A 27,609-nucleotide genomic window follows, 5' to 3' on the forward strand; every position below is an offset into this window, starting at 1 on the left:
TTCTCGACAACAGTTTGACAACTCAGAAATTGGTGTTGGTGGCGAATTCTTTGAATGTCCACACTGTCAAAGTCGAGTTTGTTGTGTGAAGGCCACTGAAAATACCGCTCGTCACGTACCACACGTGCATTTGTTTCACTACTGTGCTTACCCCCTCGTAATACAAAGCAATAATAACGATTTGAATCTTTGATCAGTTGCCAAGGTAGATTATGAGGATTCCAAATCTGAATTTCATTTTATTTGTTGCATGGCAGGCACGGTGTATGGTGAGGAGAGTGTCCAGTGATCCTTCCCAACTGGTAATGATGTGGTGTGCCTGCCAGTGATTTCAAATGAAAGAGTTTCTGGAAGAGCCTGTAAAATATACCTCAGGGATTGGAGAAAAGAACTTTGACAATGGGCCATTTTCTGCATTTAGAATGCACCATTGCCCTTGAATCAATAGTAAACTTCAAAGTTTTAATGGTCCATTCATCATTCTAATGTGCAAAATGGTGCATGGCCCATGGCCCCGGCCTTTCCGAATGAAGAGTACCTCACTTTAAAGTACACTCCATGACAAGAAAAGACGGGCCATTTCTCGAATTTAAGGCAACACTATTAAGTGAATTTTGAATATATTTGGTTCATTTAAATATGGATATCGCGGGAAGCCTGTCCCATGCAGTATAAAAGATACTTAAGTGAGCTCGCATATCATGTTTGGCCCAGCTAATATCTGTGTCGGCTTTATCAATGAAGTCTAATTTTCTAATTTGACTACATGTTTATGTTCATTAAGGGCGGTGGTTCGATAAAGAAAGTAAGTTGGACGTTTGAAGTAAAACTATTTTTAATCCATCTCAGTGTTTTATGGGGGTTTAGTTGAACACCCAACATATATCGACAAAACGCCACAGATTTCAGGGTAAGGTAATATAGGTCAGAAAAGGTTACTTTGTTAAAGACGTCGATGATTAGTGGGTGAATTGTGCAATGCTACACTGAGTAGCAAGTTTCAGTTTTTCAGACTGGAAATCATTTCGTATTTGTCTGTTTTGTACCGTAACTAATTTCCTCCATTGTCTAAACAGGTCAGTTGATATGTTTCCCCTATTTACTAAGGCAAAAGGAGATAATTATCCCATTTCTTATGTAACTTAGACCGACTGTTTTGTACTTTCTATGGAATGAAAAAAATGTGTTTCACGAGAGTTGGATATAAGAAATTTGTAAAAGAGAATTTGAACGCTGTCATGATCAATGTTTTATTTTCTTAATATGTGAATCAAGACTGTTTTTGAAATGCATAATTAGACTAGTGACCCCAAACAGTCCGCCCCGTGACAATCTGGAAAGGGGTAGGTATTAGGGATGATCATCGTCTCGGAACAGAACTCAAAGTTGGTCACACCCGGACCTGGAAACGTGGCCTGTAAATGATAAACCAAAACTGGAATGACATCTGCGATACACTCCGTGCGTCTTGCCCAAGGTAACATTCCTGTATATCACGTTTCTGGCAAACTGGATATATATGTATTGTGCCGATCAAAATGTATGATCAGAACCACTAACAGTTCTTTGATAAACAAGGGCCACATTGATCTTTGCTGAGGTTAATATAGATCTGATCCTAGGTATGAATGCTAGAGTGACATCACAACAGGCCTAGACATTCACAAAAAGAACGTGGCCATCGTTTGTTTTTGGAAAGGTGTGGTTGTCAAGTGGTTAAAGCACCCGTTCGTCACGCCGAAGGCCCTGGTTCGATTCCCAATTTGGGTACAATGTGAGAAGCCCTGGGCTTACTTGCAGAAAGCGATCTTAGAGTTTACAATGATTATTCACCCAAGTAGTATTACGACTTACTTCCATATAAAAGGCCAGCCAACCTTCAGGGGGATTCTTGAATGTAGCCCGATACACCCACTCACCCTGCAACAGATGCAGAAACGTTGTACTGGATGTGTGCTTTAACTAAAGCCACTACTTCACAACTTAAAACACCTCAGCACGTCGCGTTTTGTACTACATCTATACCAGACATGATTATTGCATAACAGTTTGTGGTGCCGTTTATTAGCAGCACGTAAATGTGTTAGTCTGTTCGTATTCTGCCCCTTAAGTTATACAGGTAGGCAAGGCAGCGTACCATGAAGTCCACATCATCCTTGATCCACACAACAAGCTGAGGGAGGAATCCATCCGGGTTATTTGGATCCGCAGTTGCCAACCGGAAGTCGCGTCTGCAGCGAACGAAAATCACGGTTACGCACACAATGACTGATGATGTAATTAACTTAATACTTAAAATGTATCAAATGGACTTAATAATATGTACACTGTCATGCTGGTTTCTTGTGGTCGCATGCTTGATATCTCCAGGGTCTCCACTATATACTCTGGATGCATCTGCAGCCGTAGTGTCAACAAAGGTGGGATGCGCGGCTGCCAAGATTTGTTCGCAGTTCCACTCTGATTTTGGGGAAATCGTACAGTCACATTGACAGGTCCAAAACTTTGAAAAAAAAATAATGTATACAAGAACTCCTTCTACCTCTTTCAGTGTAACTGTATGATTTGTGTTGCCAAGTGTAATCGGTTAGATAATTTAAGAAGCGAAAGTGAGTTGTGATTGGTACTCTAACTTCCCAGCATTGACATCTGATTAGACAAAAAAGAAAACAACAAACAAACCAAAAAAAGCCAAGAGAGGTAAAACATTCATCGGGACTAGCCTTATATACACCCAGGGCATAATGAAGATTTTAAACCCTGGAGATATCGAGGATGTCCTGATTACAGGCGGTGTAAAATAATAGGTGTTATATTTGTCATGACGAAAGCGCCGGTTGTTTATAGCGCTGACAAGACACATACATTATCAATCTAATAACATATACAAAATGGATGTGCAGCACACCAACCTACTTGCGGACACTTACCTGTGAGTTCCGACTGAGTGGATGTGCTGGACACCTACCTGTAAGGCCCGATCGTGCGCGCATGCTGCACACCAATAGTTAAGGGCTTTACGTTGCTGTAAAAAGTCAGGATTCCTCCATCGGCAGTCTAAACAAATATACAAGCATGATATATGGCATAGCTCAATATTCACGAGTTGGTGAGAGTTACATGGTCGTAGTCTCCAATAGCAGAAACAGAACTTACATAGTTTTTCTCCCAGCGTAACTTAGGCCGTGGCGTATTCTGAAACATTTTGGTGAGAGTATGTAAGTATCAATATCTACACACCTCTTCAAATTCCAACCACATAGTTTCTATTTTTCAAATAACAATACGTATGTATTGGTTGGTTGGTTGGTTGGTTGGTTTGTTCTTTAACGGCGCATTCAGCAATATTTCAGCTATACTAAATAATCGAGTCTGGACCAGACAATCCAGTGCTCAAGAGCATGAGCTTCATTTCTACACAAATGAATAATGTATGTGTAATAAAGTGCATTTAATAAAGTTTAAAATAACGCCTCAAAGACATCGAAATAAGAAAATATATTTGTGACTAAGTGAGTCTTGGTCAAAGAAACAGTAAATACCAGTTAAAGACAGACAGAAAGACATAGTGGGTCTCTCACCTCAAGGACGCTGAGGAAAAAGCTCTGTATGCCGAAGAAGAGCGAGATCCGATGGAACGTTAGACTATGTTCGGCGTTGGGAATTCTCCTTCAGCGGGGATACAACAAAACATGTTAAACAGGTTGATTAAACAGGCAATCGTTTACGTTCTCTATTAAAACCCATGAATTGTTTACCAGCTGTTTGAGCCCCAATCAGCAATATTCCAGCCATGTCAGGGAGTTCTGCAAATAATCGGCCAGAAATCCAGTGATTGGTCAGTTATCTCAGCTAACTGGATAAGGTAGCATGCGTCAACCGCGTCAGCGAACCTGACCTCCCGACCCTGTTTGTGTCCTCTTCAGACGAAAAGGAATAGTATTTCAGTAATCAGAAACCGCCATACATAGACTGACTTCTTAGGGAAAGTGATGTAGCCCACAGGTTAAACCCTTTCCTTTTAACGCCGAAAGGTCCAAACATTGTTATAGTGCGTTTAACCCATTTCTGGTTGCCATTAACATGCTTGATGGAATATTGGTCGAAGTGCTGTAAGACCACACTCGCTCACTATTAAGTATGATTTAAGGAAGGTGTCACAGATTTATGAAGTGTTGCAGACTCATTTGTGTACCTGAGGTATGTCTCTCCCTTCAGATCGTTGATGTAGAACTTAGAATCGTCAGGAAGGAAGAACTCGTCTCCTCCCGTGGTAACGATGTACTTCGGCATTGTCAGCCGGTCAATGTAGGCTGAAATATACGTACACACACCTCAGTGGGTCATGATGCTTAGAGCTTCGTGTTATTGTTTTTTTCCCCCATTTTCACCTAGTTGTTTTACCTTGCTGCTTGCACCCTCATAATACAGCTTTGGTTTATTGTCATGTTATACCTGGGTCCTTGTATCCGCCCATTACTACCTCTTCAATTATTCTCTCTGCGAACATTTGGTATTTTCAAATATAGCATGATATCACCAGGAAAATACGTTAACCTTGTAGAATAAGAAACATGATTTGTAGTGGGGTTGGGGATATCTCAGGAACCATTTTCACTATTGGCTCTTACAAAAATCTTTATGTTTTGAAATTGTAAATCAATACTTAACCAATTCTTCAGCAAATGTTTCTTAAAGGAGAGTTTTTCATCAGTGAAAAAACAGGGTGCATTTACATGTATTCCGAGAGAAGATTAAGCCTCCACAGTTTCCTAACATGCTGTATTTAATTGGACCTTCGCAAACAGAATAAGAACGATGCTGCCTACAGTTATTAGTGAAGATCAAAAAGAGTGTTATCGCAAACAGACACGGTAAAAGACATCGGTGTATGTACTGGGTTCATTCGTGACACAAAGGAATGTGTAGAGTACATGGACATTCCTGGAGTATTACTGATAATTGACTTCGAGAAAACCTCTGATTCTGTTGATTGCAGTCTCATACAAGGAACGCTAGACAATTTTAACTTCAGAGAATCATTGTAAAACTGGATTAAAAACGTTTTACTCTCGAATTAGTTAAAGTGCTTTAGTGAATGGGTGTGCTTCAGGTTTCTCGCAAATGTCAAGAGGGTATGGTCAAGGATAGCACTGTCATCTTCTCCATTTGCGCTAAGAATACAAGTCTAATGCTTCCTGCTACTCCATACCATAATGATAATGGCACTTGCCAATGCCGGATATCTATTTTCAGATGATAGGACTTTGATGGAATGCGGGCTTGCTATCAAAGTACATGTACCATACAAACGATGGACAAATTTTTCGTCATTTTCGTTTTTAAAGGTTAACATAAGTTGAACTTGGGTTAGTTGGATATATTTGGAAGTGCATTCTTTACTGCTATTTAGATTCCTAGGAACAAACATTCTTGTATTATTATTACCCTAATATTTGTAAAGAAAAGGTAATTATTGACATTTTGCATCGGTGAATCTGCAATAACAGTGCGCCCACGTGTTCGCAATCTTGGTGTAATCTTTGACTCTTCCCTCAGCATGCATGAACCCAATGTTATCAATGTCAGTCGCCAATCTCATTTCCATCTGCGTAACATCGGTATGATTCATCGATACCTGGACGTGAAATCTGCACAAGCTCTTGTTCAGGCACGTGTGACATCAGCTTGGACTATTGTAACTCTTTGTTGTATGGTGTGCCAAAACAAGTCCTTTATAGGTTACAGATGACACAAAATTCAACCGCAAGATTGATCTGTCAAATTAACAGGACTGATCACATCTCTCCTGTCCTCAAAACTCTACACTGGTATCCCATTCGCTTCAGAATTGACTACAATGTCCTGCTCCTTGTTTACAAGCGCTTATAAACGGTCTAGCGCCAAAATACCTCTCAGATCTCCTGACACTGTATCACCCAACTAGATCACTCCGCTGAAGAGACCAGTCTCTCCTTGAAATACCACATACTAGAACTAAGTCATATGGTGACAGATCCTTCTCTAGAGCAGGACCCTTCTTCTGGAACAATTTACCATCCATCCTTCTTTCCGAAATAGAACTATCAAATTTTGATAGTGGTCTCAAGACGCACCTGTTCACCTCTACACATGGTTAAAGTGGACTCAGATGCCGCTTTTGAGCAATTACATTGATGACAAGCGCTTTATGTATGTATGTATGTATGTATGTATGTATGTATGTATGTATGTATGTATGTATGTATGTATGTATGTATGTATGTATGTATGTATGTATGTATGTATGTATGTATGTATGTATGTATGTATTTTGAACATCATTACTTGAGCGCAAGAATTTGTGGCTACACGTGAAAACGATGATCTGTTTGTAGGCCAGATTCCTCTTTGCATAGAAAACACAGTAACGCGAAATATTCGGAAGATATGCCAATACCAGTGCTGACCGTGGACATTTTTTTCACTAATATTCACTAGCTGGTTGTATGTGATATAACAATAATAAACACGTCTGCCTATGGACTATTATGTACATACTATTGGACAGATAATGTTTTATATGTTTCGTGACGCGAACCACAATATTGCAGTAATAGTTTTCTACTTTTGACGCCATCCTACCTGTGGACGGTGCTTGTGGGTTTCACCAAGGGCGTAAACATCCGAGACCAGCATTATTTCGGGCTTTCATCCCACATCAAGCAGATATGCCGCGATATGATTCCGTTCAAAGCGACTTTGAACGCAACTCACTCTTTGATACTGCGACGTTTCAACATTGATGTTTGTTATTGACGTAAATATTTTGGACCCGTAAGTCAATGATTGTTTATCTGCTTTGCATTGTTTATCAACTCATTTACCCAAGTACTTTGGATACGTTGCAGTTTCCAAGAAGGACGCTTTTGTGGCTTGTTGATAATATGGTTCGAAACACACTATCTCACATGAGTGTTTTCTTCGGTGAGCTAAGAGTGCACTTATCATTTTGACATGGAATCAGTTAAATCCTTTCGACACAGATTTTGTTAAAGAGGGATTAAACTAGCTGAGCTGACTGAGAGTTAAATGTTCTATATCTCACAATATGGGTCGACGATGTCGCTCATGAGTTTAGTGTTGGGGTTGTCAAGCTGACTGGTGAAGTTGAGGCTGTAGTAGTCGCTGAATGCAAACGTCCACCCTCCTAGTGACCGGTAGTGATGGTGAAGATTCTGTCAGGAGCAAGGTTGAGATGTCTAGTGGTACATAGGGGAAAGTGCAGAGCAAATGACAACATATGACACTAGACAGTTTTTGTAACAAAGCTGAATAGGTGGGGTTTATTTTTTCAATTAAAACAAAATAGATACATATAAACTTAACTGTTTGCAGATTTATAGCAATGTAGGATAGGAGTCTAAGATGTTTGTGTTCACGAGTTTTAGGGCCTGTTTCTAAAGTGAGAGGGTAAGGCAAAGGTAAGAGCACCTGTGGACGAGAACGTTCCCGTATGTGAAAGTTTGCTTCAGGGTATGTGTGAAAATCTGGCCCCGTCCCCCACCCAAAGAAAGTCAGAACATTGTGTAAAGACGATCGAACTTGAACCATGGCTTACGATTGTCAAAGAGCTAAGATCGCGTTATAGAAAAGATGAAAGCCCGTGCACTGTGCACCAGTGTGAACCAAGCCTCTAGGTGCATTAAAATGGAGACTTGAACGGGAATCCCGTACATGATGAGGCATGATAAACCACTTCCTCTGAGATGCCATGGCCGTATGGCGATCGACCATGCGTTTGACTTCAAAAATCGTTTTATTTGAAGACAATTCTTCACATCCCCTACAGTAATAAGTCTTCAACAGTTAGAAGTGGACATCCCGACTCACTGTCACAGATACGCACCTTTTGTATATTAAGTAAATCCATGACGATGGGAGCTATGGCGACGACTCTTTTGTCTACTGCTGCCGTTGTCCACGTCGTCCAGCCCCGCTGTAACAACATCAAGTGTGTTACACCCCCAGGGGAAGCGGGACAACACGAGACTCAGTGTCGTACAAAGAATGGTAGCTTTATTTCTTGAGTACACCTGGGATGGGGCGAACACTAAATATACAGTTTGTAGCGTCCAGCAGAGGCTACCAGGGGAAGGCGACGAGATAAGGCTGACACTTGGGCAGTTGATGGCTAGACTGGCTGGTCAGCCCGTCCCTTTAAATCCCTGGTTTGCCTCTTCTGCTGGGCTGTCCGCGCCCTTCCCGCCGTCTGCCGGCTCTGTCCCTACATGCCTGTCCACCCGGCTTTTATATGTACATGAATAACACCAATTTGCTTAGCTTGCTACATTTTTTCACAAGTCAGCGTCTTCCAATGGCAGGATCTGCTCAGATGGTCATGTTTTGACTAGCTGTCAGTGGTAAATTGCTGACAAGTGTCAAGACATATTATCCACAAGTATGCACAAACAGCAGTGTTACAAGTGTTACAACCTGATACCAGCAGCCTAGATGGACCAGTTGGTCTGTAAAGACTTCTCTGGTATACATAATATACAAGGAAGCTAGGATAAATTTTGAGAATTCAAGATTCCTTACTGTATACAAATGTACAATTGCTGAGGCATACATTCCTGAACATTGGTAACCTACCTTGGATTCCCCGCACACCACAAACCTCTGAATGTTAGACTGGGGGTTGACCTTCTTGCCGAAGTCCGTCATTGTGTCCATAGCTCGCACAGCTGACTACATAAAACATGGAGAAAACGAAGTATCAGTACATGGACACGACATGCAGCATGTCCTTATAAATACAGACGTATCTTGTGCTTGGGACGAGGCGCAAGCTACGTGAACCGTATCACGAAGAATTCATTTCTAATAATCTAATGATCTAGCTGAATGGTATTGATTCATATTGTGTCACTTAGACTAAAGTCACTGTGCAGTCATTCAGAGTCGCATCCCCTAGTAGTACCAGGATCCGCTGACCGTAGGTTCAGATCTTAGATTCGCCCATATCATGAACCTAGCTTGGGAACACAGTTCATTACTCATTAGGTTCACCACAGGCCTAAGAATAGGCTTTTATCCAGCCTGAAGTTGGCTCATGGTGTAACAACTGAAGTACGTCTCAAAACGGAGAAAAAATCCAAATACTCTTCACCGAATGTTCATCCGCTGCTTCGATCAGGTCCAACAGTCCGGAATAACGAGACTGACATGCGTACCTTCGTCATTGGCAACCGAAGCAGCCACTCTGGTCTGTCGGGGTGGTCCTCCACAAACACCTTCCAAGTCCATGCTATCACGGCGTCCTCAGATCGGCTCGAATGGCTGGGATCGTTCTGGGAAACAACAGTCATCAACGAAAACCGAAGCATTTAAATGGCAGCAATACAATTTCAAGTCTTCATTTACAACGTCTAATTTCTAAATAAATAAGAAAGCAATGTGTGTAATCAACATAAGAATGTTTCACACTGTGTGAACAATACTAGTTAAAATTCATTCACTTTCACACACATGTCTGGCGCCTATACGATAACAACCTTTCCATTCTGAATACTGTATCTCCACAGTAAAAGGAATTTTATAGTCCGTTCAGGCAGGTTTTGTAACAAGGTGGCGTGTTGGCGTTAAAGTTTCTCACAGAAGGTTCACATTCCAATGTTTTAAAAATCTAACACTGAACAGCTAACACTTTATCGGGGAGTATACCAAATATGTTTAGTTGCTAAGAAGTGTTGTGAAAAGACCAGAAAATTCTATTGCTTTAAGTCCCATATTTTTTTCATAAATACTCTTACAAACAGACCCCAAAACGACACTGTGAATTCAAATTTGAATTCTTACTATGACAAAACAATGCTATTTAGAATGTTAAATAAACACAGACACATTCAGCAACAAAAATGTCATGCTAACTGAAGTCATCTGTAGCAGGCGAAGGGCAGGTCAGTCAGGATTCCGAACGTACTCACTGATCCAGTGAAACGTCTGTATACGAAGGACTTGAATAGTTTGAATTGCAATAGAAAATCTGCATAGCAAAAGAACTTTCGTTCCTTATATCTGACTGTTCATTTGGTATTAAGGATCGATCGATCCTAGCTGACAGTGACACTTTTTGATTAATTGATTTGTCATAAGTGTTACTTAATGTTAGCGAAAACAGGCCATCCGAATATATGGAAACGTTCGTAAAATAATCGATGTGTGAACGCGTCGGGCAATTCTGTATTCAATTCGGACGAAGAGTATTTTCGTCACTGGATCGCGAATTAAGAAAATGTCTGATTACATAACCGAAGATCAGGTAAGGTAAACTTTGAAATGTGAAAACATCCGGCTGATTACATACACAGTCACGTTTTACACCTTATTAGAGCAGCGTTATGCTATTCTGCCCAATATCAGCTGTAAAACATTCACGGAATATTTTGCGCACATGTCCCTCCGGCGGTAAGATTTGTTGAACATGGGCATTGCCGCACTGACACAGTAAAAACTAGTCTAGTTAATTCAACTAGCTATATAAGCGTCTTTTCAAATGGTACATTTCATCAACAGCTGTTTGAGATTCAACTGGCGTTTTGATGATACGTGCGTTTTCTACAGTCAACTTGTCCGTAAAATCACTCTTTCCCAGTCACATCTCGTTAGCAACTTAAATGGAATCCGTCGATCTGTCGTTGTAGGGACACGTTTTATGGAGTAGTTTGCGAGGAAAATAGAACCAACCCCAGCAATATCATGCATGATGTGCAAGGTCGTCCGCTGATTGATAATACCGGAATCTGGGTGTGTTCAACATGTTCAACAGGCTGATAGATGTGGAGCATGAAGTCATTGTGACGGGCATGTTATGTACCTTGAACACAACCGGCTGGTTCGGCACTTGTCTGAGATTGGCGCATATGGTTCCCGTACTGACCGCCATCAGAGCAATGAAGCTGATAAACTCGTCTCCCACGTCGGGAGTGAAACTATGAATAAAAACAACAGTCAAACATATGAACTGAAACAAGTTATCAGGTTAGAATCTCATTCAGTTAGGACTACGTCACAAATCGAGTAAGTATGGTTTTATGCCGCTGTTAGCAATATTCCAGCATTACCGAGGACAAGACAGCAGAAATGGGTTTCACACACAGTGCCCATGTGGGGTTTCGACGTCACGAGGGGAAGTTTTTGTGACTTCGTTACACACAGTCCCGCACAAGTTAAGCCAATAAGGCATGTGCATCCCGAAAATTTTAGTGACTTAATATTTATTCATAAGACAGAAGTGGCAGTTTGTACGAATAACATTTACAATACCCCTGCTGTCCGCTACCCGTTTGTTAGGTTCGAAATCAATCATGTGATACAGCTGTAATACTACTTATGGTAGGTCGAGTACATATTTTTTTCAAATAATAGTTCAAAGTTATACGCAACATTCCACAGGTATTGCACATCTTCACACATGATTTGGCTGATTTGTGATATTTTATTTATTCCAACACTTTATTTAACTAACCCTCTAATTAGTGTGAAAAATTATACATCCATGTGCAGAAAATCGAATATGCTTATATTGGCATCGTTATTGTTGATACATATTTTCTGTATATACCTGTGCGTTATGCGAAGGCAAACTAATATACAGCCGGTACATTACCTGGGTAAACACAGCTCTCACCTGCTGTAATCGTTGTCGCCATACGAGATATACAGACAGCCTGCGTCAGGCCTGGTTAGGTTGTCTGGTACCGCCACGATCATATAGTGCCACCAGATAGGGTGCTCCACCTCAACTTCTGAATGGTCAACAGAATGTGTGTGAGACATTAGCTGAAGTGTTTGACACTGTTATTCCAGCTGGAACCGTTATACGAGAACATGTTTAAGGAACAGATGTGTCCCGCTATGTGGGACTAACTGTACTGTGCTTCGAATTAATTTCAAATTTGAAACTCAAAACGTTCAACTGAAATCAGAACTACATTGTGAAATCTATACATCATTATCGACAAATAATCAATAACTTATACTTATATCAATAACAGTAAAGACAAGACGGCAATGCAGTGGATCAAGTAAGACAGCAGTAACGCGGTATCAACACAGGCGTCAGAACTCATGATCACTTGGGAAGTAAATATGAAACAAGTCAAATCGTACACACCTTTTCCAAAGTGTCCGATCCTGGACCCCGTATCAGGAAGCTTTCGTAAGCCTAAGATCTCGTAACTTTTCTCGTAGAATCCGTAGCTCCCGTGTTACAGTACAGAAGGTACAATGGCTACGAGAAAACTTACGAGATCTGAGGCTTACGAGAGCTTTCAGAAACGCGGCCCTGAAGCTTAAGCTACAAACGGACTAATAATTTTACGTTTAGTAGAAAATCTTTATATTCGACTAGCCTTTCACAAATGTTCCAATCTAGCAAGACATCACTTGACACCCCTCAACTAATAGTCAAACTATGTGCTGCCAGTGAGAATTACTACAATATATTTCCAACAGTTTCTGCCACAGATATGATTACATATCATCATCACTTACTATGCACCACTCGCACCTTACATCGTCGCAAACCCGGAAGCATGGGTGCTGATATTCCCAGAAAAATGGAATTGGCTCCAATTAATGTTCCATGTTTGCCAACACCATATTAATTCACATGGCTTATACAAAGTGGTAAACACGCAATACTTCAGGCATTAATCAGACATGAAGCTGTAGTCCCACGGGCATGAGTACTCTTCAGAGAGACGTTAAGTCATACTCGCTCACTCGTTGCAAACTCCCGAACACCGATCATTATCCATTATATCATTCAAAACAGGGCATATCTCTATCTTTCAACATCGTCGCCAAACTCACCGTCTATATCATCACACGCTGTCGTCGTATCATCAAACAACACAAACATCAGCTCCCGATCACCCATCCCCATTGCTCGCTCCATCAGTATCAGGTGTGCAATAACATGGCCACCATCACAGCCACAACCGTTCATCAACAACATCAACAGAACCATCATGTATGTCACTCTTGTACCAAAATATCATCACCATTTCTGTCACTATATAATCCTCGTGATGACGTTTCCAGTTAAAGCACAGACGCACACCTGATATATGTTCACAATATATTCTTAAGTTGATCCAGAGTTCAAAACCAACATTCTGCCAGCTCGATCCCATACCTACTAAGTTGTTGCTGGAAGTTCTGGACTGTCTCTTGCCTGTTATTACAGAAATTGTAAACCGCAGTTTGACTTCAGGACAAGTCCCAAAATGCACGAAAACTGCCGTTATTAAACCGCTTATTAAGAGGCCTAATCTTGATCGAAATAAACTGCAAAGTTACCGGCCGGTATCAAATCTGACATTTCTATCCAAGATCTTGGAGAAAGCAGTTAAAATATGATTCCTGAATCACCTTCATTCTCAGGGCCTACTTGATAGGTATCTGTCGGCTTACAGAAGCCAATCAGTACAGAGACAGCTCTCAATAAAGTATTAAACGACTTGAGGACCAGTGTGGATGACGGAAATGTTGCAATTTTGCTTGTTAGATTTATCAGCAGCATTTGATACTGTTGACCACACCTTGTTGATAGACCGACTTCGTATCGAATACGGTATAGACGGCGTTGTTTTGGACTGGTTCCGCTCGTACCTGAGAGGCAGATACCAGAGGGTTAGCATTAATGCTACATCATATGAAAACATTCTTTAGACTCGTGGTGTACCACAAGGTTCGGTACTGGGCCCTGTACTGTTTACGCTTTACAGCAAGCCCGTCTCTCTTGTCATTAGTAATTGTGCCATCGATAATAATTTTTATGCTGATGACATACAGTTGTACAACTGCTTTGCGTTTGATGACCAGTCACAGAAATCAGGACAAGGGGCGATGGAAGATTGTACATCCAGAGTTAGTGCCTGGATGAATGCCAACATGCTGAAGTTAAACAGAGATAAGACCGAGGCTTTGCTCATAGGACCTGAGAAAAGGCTGCAAAGGATCAAAGCAACTCATATCACAGTCGGCAGTGATGAAATCAATTTTTCGACAGACGTGAGACACTTGGGTGTGAGACTAGACTCATCACTCAATATGGACAAGCACATAAATGACCTCGTCAAAAATGCTACCTTCACCTAAGGAACATATAGGTAATATACGCCACCTTCTCACAGAACAGACGGCTGCAGCACTTGTACGTTCAATAATTCTTGCCAGGATTGACTATTGTAATAGTCTCCTTGTAGGGGTTCCAATGCAACAAATCAAAATGTTGCAAAACATTCAAAACTCAACGGCTAGAATTGTCACTGTCAAAAAAGTCCTGTCATATCGGTCCAGCACTCAGGTACCTCCACTGGCTGCTTGTCAAAGAACGGATACATTATAAGATCCTCACACTCACATATCAGTGTATCAATGATACAGCACCTAGTTATCTATGTGAACTGGTAGAAAATATGTCCCTACAAGAACACTCCATTCCAGTGAGCAACACCTATAAAGGTCCCCAACATAAGGCTCAAGACATTTGGAGGCAGATCGTTTGCATATCATGCTGCCGTTATATGGAATGTTGTCCCTATTGATCTCAAATCAACTTCAACACTAACCTGTTTCAAGACCTACCTCTTCAATAGAAATTGACTGTCAACATGTAGATATATGAACTCTGTTAGCGCTTTGAGCACACTTTTGTGTGGAGTTTAGCGCATTATAAGAACCCAAATTATTATTATTATTGTGTACATACGCAGAACACGTTCACGTATTAACGCACAAGAGCAATACATGTACATTACAATACACAAACCCGTGATCGTTTACCAGTTGCATATTACTTTTATTGGTGTATTGTGACTTTATTGAGTATTTCTTGAAGTACTTATGAATCTGTAAAACCCACAGTTTCTCTACTATTTCTCCTCAGTTTCTGTAAACCCACAGGACATTTTGATTAATAAATGTCCTGTTGACTGAATATATGGATAAAGAACAGAACTTACGTTCCAAACACTGTTACTTAACCTTTGTATTCAGACCATTGACCTCGACCATAATATTGTGTTTGTGTTTGTGCCCGTGAGAGATCCAAGCTTCACACGCGTTACGTCTTTGGGCGATATCCATCAATCGCAAAAAAACAACATCTCAGATAAAGCCGGACTCTTAGACAACCTTGATGCTTACATAAGGGTAACAAATTCTTTGATCGCGTCATCCATCAATCTTTTAACTGTTTTTTACGACCATTTCTTTACCACGGCGTACAGACGATGCATGCTCCATGCCTGATACAGGATCTACGACGTTTTATTGACGCCGTAATCTGCCCATCGAACAATAACGACGTGACTACCACATGTATCATATATATATGGTGTCGCTGAAGACGGCATGTTACTCAAAGCATTCGTGAACTTCCGTCATACAGATGTCTATCAAGCTAGCACTAAACACAAACAGGAAGGCGTTGTTCAGGAGAATGGTTTTAGGGGAAGTTTTGTGGGTTTAGGTACTGACATATATTTTGTGGACCTGATTCCATCTTGACTGAGCATTTTTGGGAGATGTATCCTCCGGCTTTCTGGAGTTTATGAGTCCATATACATGTGTTAGAAGTAACAGTCTGTGACTGGAGACGGATGGATAGCTGTACGTACCTTTCTGTCCTTCAGATTTAAGTGATTTGTCACAATGTGTAGTGCTGTGGAAGACAAAACAATCGGGTTGTTTGAGACTTTGACACGTGTCGGCGCTGAATACAGATAGGATAAATAAAACTCCCACTGTGAATATATACGCTGCTATCCATTGATTGCTGTGGGAGAAGGGAGTCACCTACATCAGCATCTAATCTCTGAAATGAGCGTGCTTTACAAAAGAAAACGCTTTCTAAATTATGGCATTGCTCTTAAAATACAGTGACAAAGGACCCCGAAGACTTTATTCATTTTCAGAAAATGGTATCTAGACTTGTCACACATTTTAGACTTGGTTGGGCTGGATAGGGTATATTTGTGTCAGGGTCTGTATGACATATAAGGAGTCACATTTTACTTGAACTCATATCCAAACCTACATTACACTCGGCTCGTAGATGTGCTTTCTCTCTCAATCTCACTCACACTCTCACTTCTCCCTAAATCTATACTTGCACTTACCCTCACACTCACGTCCACATAAATTGTTCACTCGGCTCGTAGTTGTGTTTCTCTCTAAATCTCACTCACACTCTCACTACTGTCCAGAGCTACACAATTACTCTCACACAGCTACCCTCGCACACACTTCCACACTTACATTTACACTCTATCTACACTTAATCTCAAACGCAATCTCACGATAACAATTTATATCATTTTTTGTTTTGTTATGGCTTGTTGTTTAACGCTGCACTCGACAATAGTCAAACAGCCTGTGGATAATCGAGTCTAGACAAGACAATCATGTGATTAACACCACAAGCGTCGATCTTCACAATAGGGGCCACAAGAGCCTCTCTTGCATCAAGCATGGCCTAATTGTGCATGTTCTTGGTAAATCCTTACATTTGAGTCAATACAAAGGCCCTGTCCTTAAGCCTATTACAACACGTTTACTTCAGCAGTTAACATTACTGTCTGTAGTCTTTGGTGAAACAGAAAAGAGCATATGGTCCCAGGAACCAGTGAACAAAACTTGAGTGATATTTTAGCCTTTCTAAGAATTTTCAGATGGTTGTTGGTGATCAGCGTTGATTAACTTGGTCTTGAGCGTAACTTTGACCATTTTGTGGACTGTTATACAACGACGTTTTGGCAGTCTGCCATATCTGGAGTAGTCCAGCTATAGGACAGTTAACAGTTGACGGTCGATAAAGACATGGATCCTGGTATAGTTGCGATAACATCCATATACAGCCAGGCTATCACTTGCAGGAGGGTCATATCTAGGCAAAAACTCTACTCAACGATATAACCCACACGAGCAGAATCCTGACACGATGAAGTCGTGGTTCACGATGTCGTAGTATCAGGGGAAGGACAGACGTCGTAGCAGTTTAAGCAGGAACAGATGGAGCCATAAATGCAGTAGGGTAACCTGTAGCCATTTAGAAGAGTCACAGCAACTGATTCAGGACACCCATAGTACATATGCTTGCAAAGGTCAAACACTATGTACCGATAGTTATAGTCCATTTATGGCGCTCTTATCCATAAAGCGGATAAACATTACCTGTTCACGGCGCTACTTACGTACATTACTAATTCCGGTCATAGGACGCTATCCTACATTCCCACTCTTTTTCAACTCCCTGGGGATCATACAGTCATGTTGCCTGCTAGGCGCAATGAACTAGACACTCACATTGCCAGTACATCGCCATGGATGATTGCGTGAACGGAGACAATGTGGATCTAAGCATCTTGTCCAAGAATACTAGGCAAATGTGCCCACCTCGGACCTGAACCCAGGTAGCTCCCCGGGGATCGAACCCAAGTCTTAAGCGTCATACGCAGAGATCTTGCCTCTGCACACCACATGTAGTAAGGCCATGTATGACTTAATGGCAAATCTCTATATAACCCTAATATCCATTGTTAATCATCACTTCAAGCACTGTACACTGAACTGCTGGTGGTGTTCGTCCGAAACACCCTGAGACTGAGCTAGAACTCCGGTCACCTCATTTATGTTTAAGCCAGCAATTCCGTTAACTTTGGTTTTGTGCATTTTCTTGTTGTAAAACCATGGAACGACGTATCTCTTTTGTCTCCGTCAAGGTATGATTCTGAGCTAGTTCCTCTGTCGACATATACGTCGGCATATTGTTGAGACCAGGCTTGAACACCCCTGTTCCAGCCTCTCTTTCAGAAAAATCAGATATTCGCATTTGAAGTAAACATTTGAGACAGCAATATATACAGAGGACTCCAAAATGTCTCCTCATGATTAGCTTCCAAGGACTGTAGACTTGTGTTGTATATCCCGCAGTGCACAGTAACTGGCGTTTACACCGGTTCGCCCCGGAACCGGATTTGACAGAACAGCTGATTGCATGGCGTGAACGAATGACAGTGTATGGTAACAGCAACAAGGAATTTCTTCTCGTGATCCCTTGTCTTCATCAGCTAATGAGTGTCGACAGACACACGTTCAAACCTCATTTGCAAGGTTATCAGGTTCATGCAATTCTTGCCTCGAGTCGCGATGATTAGACATTAGATGATCAAGGCATTACGTGAGTTAAGTTTAACACATATCACGGAGTGCTAGTTCACCGTGGAAGGTAGCTGACGCGCGTCGTAAATACTGATCAGTCTTTGTCGGGGAGTCGAACCCAAGGGGAGATAAGTCTGCACGACAAGTTGCAGCATCTGGAACAGCTGTACGCCTAAACCTTTCCCATTTTGATGTTCAATCTGGACACGGTGTCAAGTTTCTCATATCATACTGCATCTATCATTTTATACTGATAAGGCTACGACTGTTACAAGCTTAGAACTCACAAGAGGTTTTAACTCTCTTTTCTCAGCACTTGTTTAAACCTATTGCCTGCAGTCATTCCATACGAGAGTCGTGATCTGAGTGAATATGGCACTCGAACCAAAAAACGGCTGATTCTGGCACCCCCAAGGGGCGCAACTGCTCAGCGATTTCTGGATCCTTAAACCACCGGATTAGCAATGCCATGACATCGTGATGCCTAAACATCTTCTGACGGATCGTTACATAATGTAAAGTAGTTTTAAATAAGATATGGTTTCTCACCCGTCAGCCATTGCTGTGACGTCATGTTGATGAGGTAAAGAGTGAAATCCGGGCCCCGATACGTCCACTCCAACACCGTGTAGTTGTAGTGGGGGTCCGCCTTGTTGACGTAGTCGTCCAGGGGGGTCGCCCTCAGGGTGGGGACGATCACACCTAACGCTGCCACTAGACATAACACTTTCAGCAACATTCTTGTCCCGATGGATTCTACAATTCAGTATTCCATTTAAGAATTCGGGTTCTTAGACCGACTTATAACCTCGGGAGGCTGTGTCGTAGATATGGCAAAGACACTTTAATCAGAGCATCAGAACAGCTATGATATGGGTCCCTGTCAAATCAAAGGAGGCCACATACCGTGGTTATTAAAGTTGCACAGTCAGTGTAAAACAAGTACAGTTATGAGTTACTGGGCTATTCATTCGATATCACGGTATGGGACACCAGAAAAGGGCTTCACACATTGTAGGGTAGTCTGTCTCGCAGTCCCCGAACCACCGTATTTCCCTTCCACCTCGTCTGTCTCGCAGTCCCTAACCACATGCTTTTCTTTACTGCCAAACCATCTCTGCAATGCTGAAGCCCTTAATATAGCAAGTCTAAATTTCCCCAGGTTCTCTGGTCTCCCAGGGACTCCTTTTCAGTTTGTATGCGTTAGTTTGTTACTATCAGTATTATATATATTCAGAGACTAAGCATTAATCTAATTGTGGGGAATCGAACCCGGTTCGGAGTGACGAGCGAAGACCACTAGACTACCCCACCGCATAGCCATGGATAGACTTATGTAACTAATTTTAGGCATGCCAATATATTAAAAATTAACAGTCATGTTGGCTACATCTAATGTTGAACTGTACATTTACTGTTACACGTTTAAACTACAGCATGTATGACCGCTGACCGACCTGCTTACCAACACTACGATACATTGGTAGGATCTTGTGTATATACTTCTCATTGGCCTCTGATGGTGCTTATTCGGTGTTTCTGCATATTTCACTCCCTTCAGCCCAATGTGTTGTTTATTTGTAAACCAGTAAGTAGACATTTGAAGAAGGTAATCCTGCTTGAAATGCTGTTTCAGGTGTGTACGAACTTACGTCTGTTCACGTGTTGCCTTCCCCACGTCACGCTGCATCAGATCATATAACAGCGACGTACTGGTGTAGGGTATAATAAGCTAAACGCTTATGTATATGTGATATCTGTACTGTCACTAAACAAGAGACCTCTAAGTGACGAGTGAGTTACTTTGGTTTAGTCACAGTTACAGCTTGTCGTGCCAGCTCCGTGTAGGATGCAAGCCGGAAGTGTTGAAGGCAGCAGACGATACTTTGGGGGTGAAACCTCGGGCATGGTGGTGTAAGATCTCACACCCTGACAGGGCTACTTTGGTTGATTACGTTAACTGGTAGTTGACATGATGAATTGTACATTGTCTAAAACCCAATGCTGATGTATTGCAGGAATATTGCTAAAACCAGTGTAAAACCATACACATTCATAACATACAGACAACATAACATGGGGTGGTGGGGGTAACCCAATGGATAAAGCGGGAAACCTTCAAGCTGAAGACCCGGGTTCGATTCCCCATATGCATGGCTACAATGTGTGAAGTCCATATCCCGTGTCCTCAGTTGTCATTTTGTTGGAGCATTGCTAAGAGTGGAGTAAATATATACTCACTCATAAGAATTTCTAAACATTTACTCTATTCTTAAATTATGTAAGTTTCGGGGTCAATATTGATCCGTATCTTTCTGGTCTTTCTAGCTTTAATGTGCCCGTTATATATTGTTAGTGTTGTGACGTATATTGAACATCGTTATCTCGGTCGGTAGGAAAACCTGAACTCCTTCTGACCATGTCGCGATAGATAACGGGCAGGACACCGTGTTGTGTCGCCTTAATCGTTCATATTATGGGACCTCAACATCCGCATTATTCACTCACTGTCGAAGTCAAAACTGACGGACGCGTAATACGAACACAGTAACTGTCACCAGGGACCGTCGATATCAAGAATAACTACATCAGTAAAGCAGATATGTTTTATACATACCCCAATGAATAAAATGTCCTCGTCATCTGCCGCAAGAGATTTCATCGGGGTTTAAAGCCAAAACACTGATGAATACCAGTTGCTGGACGTATAAGTTGCTTCCTTGAATGGGTTTGCGGAGCAGATCTAGAATATGCCGGAAGTAGTCCGTAATAGACTAACAACATGTCAAAACATTGATTACCATACCGAAACATAAGTCTCATTAACCTATTCAGACAATGACCTACTTTTCAGATGATCCGAATTTTCTCGTGTGAAAGTGTAAATTGACACCACAAACAACTCTGGTTAAACTGAATTCAATTTCCTTGTTTCATAAGAAAAGGGTATTTACAAATGAATTTCAATTTTAAACTTTTATTGCACCGTCATTCTCTACTTAATGTCGAGGTTGAGGCAACATACCTTAACTATGGAATCACAGATTGCCCCTGTCCGATGTGGTCGTAAAACGATTTACAGTGCATCTGGCTCACTGGTTAAACCTGTTATGTGTTGTTTTGCGCTTATTGAGCGTAGTTCTGTAACGAACAATGAGGTTGATATAATATCAGTTCCGTCAGAGACCGCTAAACGTTTCTAGCGGCAGAGCCTCGTTTTGATATTTCCACGATTTCCAGGTTTCTGTTTATCAGAGCTCGCAATACGACATAGCACGCCGTACGACGTATTTACTAGGATTAGAAGGAGCTTAGTATTGCAATATACAACTGCGTAGACTTATCAAATCACACTGATTAATACTTATGCATCCAGTTAAATGACATAGTCTAAAAATACTGGACTGGTTATCGCTTTAAGTAGCGCAATAGGACAGAACCAAGTAAACAGGAAACGAGACTGTTCCGGTAGTCTCTGAAATGCACATATTTTACAGAAAAAAGGTTCATAACAGAAAAAAATAGAAAATAATGAAAAGGACATCTGAGACTTTCTCTTGAAACTGTGGAAATCTAGACTTGCTTCATAATGTAGATGTGCATGGTGTTTCTTGGATGTGTTTGTTTCTGGGTCTGTATGATGACAGACTATATGCCGTAACTGTCGTACGAGTCGCCTAAATACATGTGACTGTAATATCAGTCACTAACGACACAATGAATGGCGGAATAACTTGTCATAGAAAGATATAACTAACAGTTGTCTATGACGTTGCTCAGTTTACAGTGGAAGTTACAGATGTCGGAAACATGCCAGACCGTACATGTGATGAATCTGGGTATTACACTATACAGGTACGGTATGTTACATCAGTTGAACGACATAGATTTATCATGTAACTGAAGCAATCAACATATAGGCTCATGACATAAAGACATGTATGTCACACCAGCAAGTATGTAAAGTTAGATAACCTAAGTAGAACCTTTTCCGCAGGTGCACTTTAAAGATTGACATGAGTGAAATTACCCCAGAGGTATAAACAAATGACACAGAATAGTTTTTGTTAGCGTTATCAAAGTTTCAATTATTCTGCAAAACGTAGTTTAGTTATGTTTAAATAATCAAAAGAACCTTCCTAGCAAATGAAAATACCAAAAAGACGTTAATTTGTTTCACACAGCGATCGAAGACATTGATCACGACTCAAGATATATACGTTAGATGGCAACAATGAACTATATACTATATTTTCGGTGCATTAATTTATCAAGGGGGAAATGGTAATGTGAAAATGCAAATTTGTATTCATCACACGTTTTTTTAAAAAATTATTTTCTGAGCAATCAATTTGTTCCAATTAACTGACATGCGGCTTATATCACCCATTTCATAGAACACTCCCGATGAATCCTTTATAAGTCTGAAAGACAAACCACTAAAATATGGGAAGGTAGTCTTGGCTGTGGATAGATGCTCGGGAGCATTCAGTGGTCAGTATGGACGAATGCACATTGAAGCGTCATTAATAATAGCATTTATCAACTGATGTGGAAATGTTCAAGAGAATAGTAAGCGATTACCTAATGTCCCGGCAAAAACAATATATAGGCGAAAGTGTGAAGTGCAGCGTTTGAAGTGCAGGATACAACTTAACTGCTCTAACCCTCTCGGTGGCTCAGTCCAGTGAGCGTATAGAGACGCCTTGTCTCTTATTGAACCGTACATCAAATTATTTAAAGGGCTTCAGAGTTCTTCCGTATTAGACCCCAGCGTTTAAACCATTTTAGCGATTTTGTTGTAGTGTTATGGTGTGTGTTTAGTGAATGGACATCAACACACGAACACAAGCTTCATTTACTTGATATATTATCGCTTAGCAAATGTTTGACTCGTGCATGTTCGTAAACTTTTTGACTGTTGAAACAACCTGTGTTCGATGTATTTCACGGAGATATACACCACCTAATTGTCCATAGGGGTAGTACTGCCATCACTACCTCCCCCAAAATGGATGTCAAATATGAGATCAAGGAAAGAATGTCCACAACCATGACCTCAATTTTCACGTCTCTGGTGATGTGGAGATTTTACATATTTGGTCAGATGTCAACGTATAAACGTTAATCATTACAAAGATACGGCATTAAAAGTAAGTATAGAATCATTTCCCTGGGTCCAAGCTGTAGCTTGCGTGGCTTGACGCGTGGTCAATTGATGATAACGGGTTAATGAATGCGTGTATTGCGAAGCAAAATTCAGTCGGCTCCATATTTCACACAATAATAGTTTCTTTGTGAAACGTGTTAAAGATAAGGGAACGTTCGTGTCTTGTTAGATGGCACCGTCACCAAAGTTAGGTTGACAAGAGCGTTAAGCAACCTGTGGTTTCAAGATGGCAAGACATGGCAGATAGATAACACGAATACGTCATATACATAACCGGGGAAAACTATTTCCATAATCTTTGGGACTGTCTGCTCAAAGCAGAGTCGAACTCAGGATCCCCACTGTATTGTGAACATATGCTTATGAATAACTACCAAAAGGCGATATTACCAGGTGGTGGCAACATGAAGGCACCAACTTGCAGCTGTAGATAATTCGATAGGAGCAGGTGGGAATAAATCTTTCAGAAATGCGTTATGATGTACACCCGATCTACACAGGGAGACAAACACGGGGCCGTCTTCATACCAGTACGAAACCACTTGAAAATGTCACTGGCTCCGTTTCCGGAACAGAGCTCTACAATATCCCAGATATCTTCTTGAAACTGGTTGTTTTTATGTAACATATAAATATATAGTGGTGCCATTTGTTATTTATAGTTTCATGGCTGATGCTTCCCATTTCTGCAAAACTGGCTGGCATTCACGACTCTCCTGTATCGTATGCATGAGGCGTTAACGCCAGTGATGCCGCACAAGGAGTTTGTGCTGCCATTTGTATCATACGTTTTTATTACAAAGTCATGTTCTTTTCAGTCACAAACGGCGCGAATATTTTTTCACATCTAACCGTTTTAACCATGTCCTGACAAGAGGTAAAACATGAAAGTGTAACCTCAGACACATTTATCTCTTCCCATTCCAAGATGAGAGTTCATTTAACAAAACCTCGCAAGCGTTACCACGTAACGAGCAGGTCTCGACTTGTTCCGCTCCTACTTTAAGCAAAACAACATTTGTAGAGTGGAGGGCTAATGTATCAACGTGAAGGCCAACTGCATCTGACAGATGCTTAATCTCACTTAAAGGATTTATCCTACGAAAGATATACGTCAGATCACGTGGTGCACACCAAGTTCTCTTTACATGAAAGCCGCCTGGTTCCCTGGGTCTGTTGCGTCTGCGCTAACTCTAACATGACATGAAAGAATCATGTACATTTCATGGGATTGTTTGCTTTTCGCGTATGCCATGCGTGGTGTTCGGTCGAGCTTGACGACAGAAACCTCGTACAATACATTCACTGAATGTAATAGTAATTTACTATCACGAAGTTTACGGATTAACTTCAAATGTAATACAATTCGCTGACGAAATTTGGGTTTAAATCTCTACTTTTTCGGTGTATTGATTTTATATGTACCATTTAAAGGTTATATCAAACATTTCTGTCAGCTGAGATAAGTATTTTATCTGTGTTGAGTGTGGGAACATATGTATGTCCAAAAAGTGTACGATCAATCGGCACCGAATTAATTTATAGCAAACACACACGAGTCTGTGTCTTGGATACTTTTTGTGGATATATGGAAATTGCCATTAAGTCTGCAGAATGCACAACAGTAGGCATCGAAATCAATAAGATCAGTATGTATCAGACAGATCGGTGATTATGCGGGTTACAATCGGTCTTCACCAACCAATTGTTTGTCCTAAGAGTCGACTAACGGAATCGGATGGTCCGACTTACAGACTTGGTTGATACATGTCACGGTATCCCAGTGGCGCAGATCGATGCACATGGCGTTGCTCACTAGATTATCTGGTGCAGACTCCATTATTTACTGTCATATAAATGGAATATTACTGGTTGCGGCGATAAACAATACCATAATACATTTCACCACAGTTCTTGGGGTAAAATTGAGATTTGAATCCCGACATCATTCAACCAGCTGGTTCTAAGGAATCATTTCTGTGAAGAATACTTATGTCGGAACCAAGTAATTCAGATGAAACGAAGCCTTTTCCACTGGTTCTACCTTTAGAAATACTGAGCTTGTGTCATTTTACTTTCGCATCAATGTCATTAACTGAAGAGATCCAAGATTGTCGACAGTTACATGATCCCATTGTCCACCTAAACAGTAGTGCTGCTATAAAATATCCGTTTTTTACATGGTAGGTGTGAACCGCTTATTAAAATGTCGTGCAAAACCAACGTTTTCTCCTGAACTAATTAAACGACGGAGAAAAAGCTTTAACCTTAAATGTTACTGTTGTGTTCATCGATCGATTTACAAGATTTCGAGTTGCCTCACATCAGAACCAAGGTTCCTCACACGTGAAAATATGTGGGTTCAAGGCAGATAATTTTAATATGTAAGAATTAAAATGACCAACTCTAAATTTATACATGTTGACCTGTCAGCCTTGGACTGTGGTCTGTTTCTTGGTTGGAACTGGCTGGGACAGTTGATCCTCAGGAGGGGGCCCCTGAATCTAGATGACTGCATGGACTAGTTTGTCTCCCCATTGATTATTTTCTACAACCTGGGAATTTAATAGGTTTAATTCTAATGACAGCCCATACCTGACTCACTTTCTTATTTATTCACTCAGAAAAGAGTATTGTCATTGTATAAATTAATGCTTCCATCATCGAAAAAAAATCACATGAGCTGACAACAGTGTCATGAACAGGTATATACCAACTTTGTAACAAGAGGATTCCCAAGCCCTGTGCAGTTGTTGGGTAAACAGCAGCTGTGACCCAGCCTGCGTGGTCAACTGCAACATCAACTACAACAGCTGAATAGGAATAGTTGAAGATGTCATTTCTACTCACACCACACCACAAGAGTCAAGTCAAGATGCCCTCTGAAGACAAAGTAGGGAAAACAAGAAATTGAAGAAAGTGTGAGGTTTCAAAAATCCTTTATTTTCATAATTTCACTATAGGACAAAATGTACAGATCAACTGAAATCACAAAGGCACACCCTCAGTTTACATCGCCCTAGTCCTGGAAAAAACACAGCATTGCATATCATTATGGAAGAATAGAGGCAATGTTCACCTACACTTCATCCAACTTGTTTTAGACTTTCTCAATAATGATCACTTTGTTTTAGCAATAAGATTAATTTTTTCATATTTCTTTTGTTCTGTCTCAAATTCAGCCTAATACATATACTCCATGTTAGTACCTTGATATGTGCAATAAAACATTCATTCTCTTCCCACAGAGGTTACTTGTCATATCTTCCTACGAACATAGGAAGATATGACAAGTAAGCCCTGTGGGAAGAGAATGTAAAACATTATGATGTCTATCAGTTCATTTAATATTGGTCTTTAAGCATCAGGGTGGTCCACACTCAACCTTGCACCATATTGCCAATTAGATAGGAATTGAAATAAGTTAAAACTTTCTAGAAATGTTTGGTTGAAAAATATGTAATTCTATTTCAAAATATGAGGATATGGTGGAACAGAATTATGCTCACAGCGGGAGCTCCACTGGTTACGACAAAAGAACCATAATCAGTTGTGTAAATGACAACAGAAATGAAACACAGGTGGGGCCCTGTTTCTGGGAATTCATGTAGTATTAACAGTAGACATACCATAATGATAATACTGTCACATATCTCGTACATACTCTCACCTTCAACACTGTGACTGGTTCTCAATTAAAAACATATTAACTTAAGTCTTAACGAAGGAACAAATAACTCACAACCAGGCTATGGTTTTCAAAGGGTTGCTACTCCTTGTCAAGTTTCTGGTTTAAAAACAACAATGTACAAATTGGAATTCACAAATTGAATTCATTAACAGATTCTGGTATTATATATATTGTGTCTGATTCGTCCATAATTTGGTTCCAATAAGTTAAACGTTATTGGACATACATAAAAAGTGCTCAAATATTAACTCTACTTCTGAGCTACAGAAAATTGCCTTACAAGAAGGATTTACAGTTTAATAACTGTTCCAAGTTTCATAAACCTGCACTGTGTATTTCATTCACTGCCTGTTTTGTGGTGATCTATAATGTTATCTTAAGACCCATATGTTATTTTTGGGGGATCACACTTTCTCAGTTAAGTACAGATTCTAGTACCTGTTTAGTCTCATCTGGCATTCGAACCCATACTCTCAACGTCAGGCAGCTGATCGCCACCACACAAAGTCAGCCATCTAACCCACTCAGATGCTGG

At 40.8% G+C, this 27,609-nt stretch overlaps 1 protein-coding gene across 1 annotated transcript; it reads right to left on the reverse strand.

Annotated features, from left to right (window-relative positions):
* Positions 1 to 1,236: 1,236 nt before the first annotated feature.
* On the reverse strand, positions 1,237 to 20,935 carry LOC137295983 (autocrine proliferation repressor protein A-like). The gene is made up of 15 exons (XM_067827600.1): positions 20,831 to 20,935; positions 18,763 to 18,969; positions 11,672 to 11,789; positions 10,859 to 10,973; positions 9,216 to 9,332; positions 8,635 to 8,730; positions 7,889 to 7,978; positions 7,088 to 7,217; positions 4,196 to 4,313; positions 3,582 to 3,669; positions 3,157 to 3,195; positions 2,969 to 3,057; positions 2,138 to 2,231; positions 1,855 to 1,920; positions 1,237 to 1,415 (listed from the first exon to the last, which is right to left on the reverse strand). The coding sequence occupies exons 2-15, from the start codon at positions 18,950 to 18,952 to the stop codon at positions 1,296 to 1,298; spliced, it is 1,470 nt and encodes a 489-aa protein (XP_067683701.1). The 5' UTR covers positions 18,953 to 18,969; positions 20,831 to 20,935; the 3' UTR covers positions 1,237 to 1,295.
* Between the last annotated feature and the right edge of the window lie 6,674 nt (positions 20,936 to 27,609).

Source organism: Haliotis asinina, chromosome 9 (genome assembly GCF_037392515.1).
Source record: "Haliotis asinina isolate JCU_RB_2024 chromosome 9, JCU_Hal_asi_v2, whole genome shotgun sequence".
NCBI classification, from domain to species: Eukaryota; Metazoa; Mollusca; class Gastropoda; order Lepetellida; family Haliotidae; genus Haliotis; species Haliotis asinina.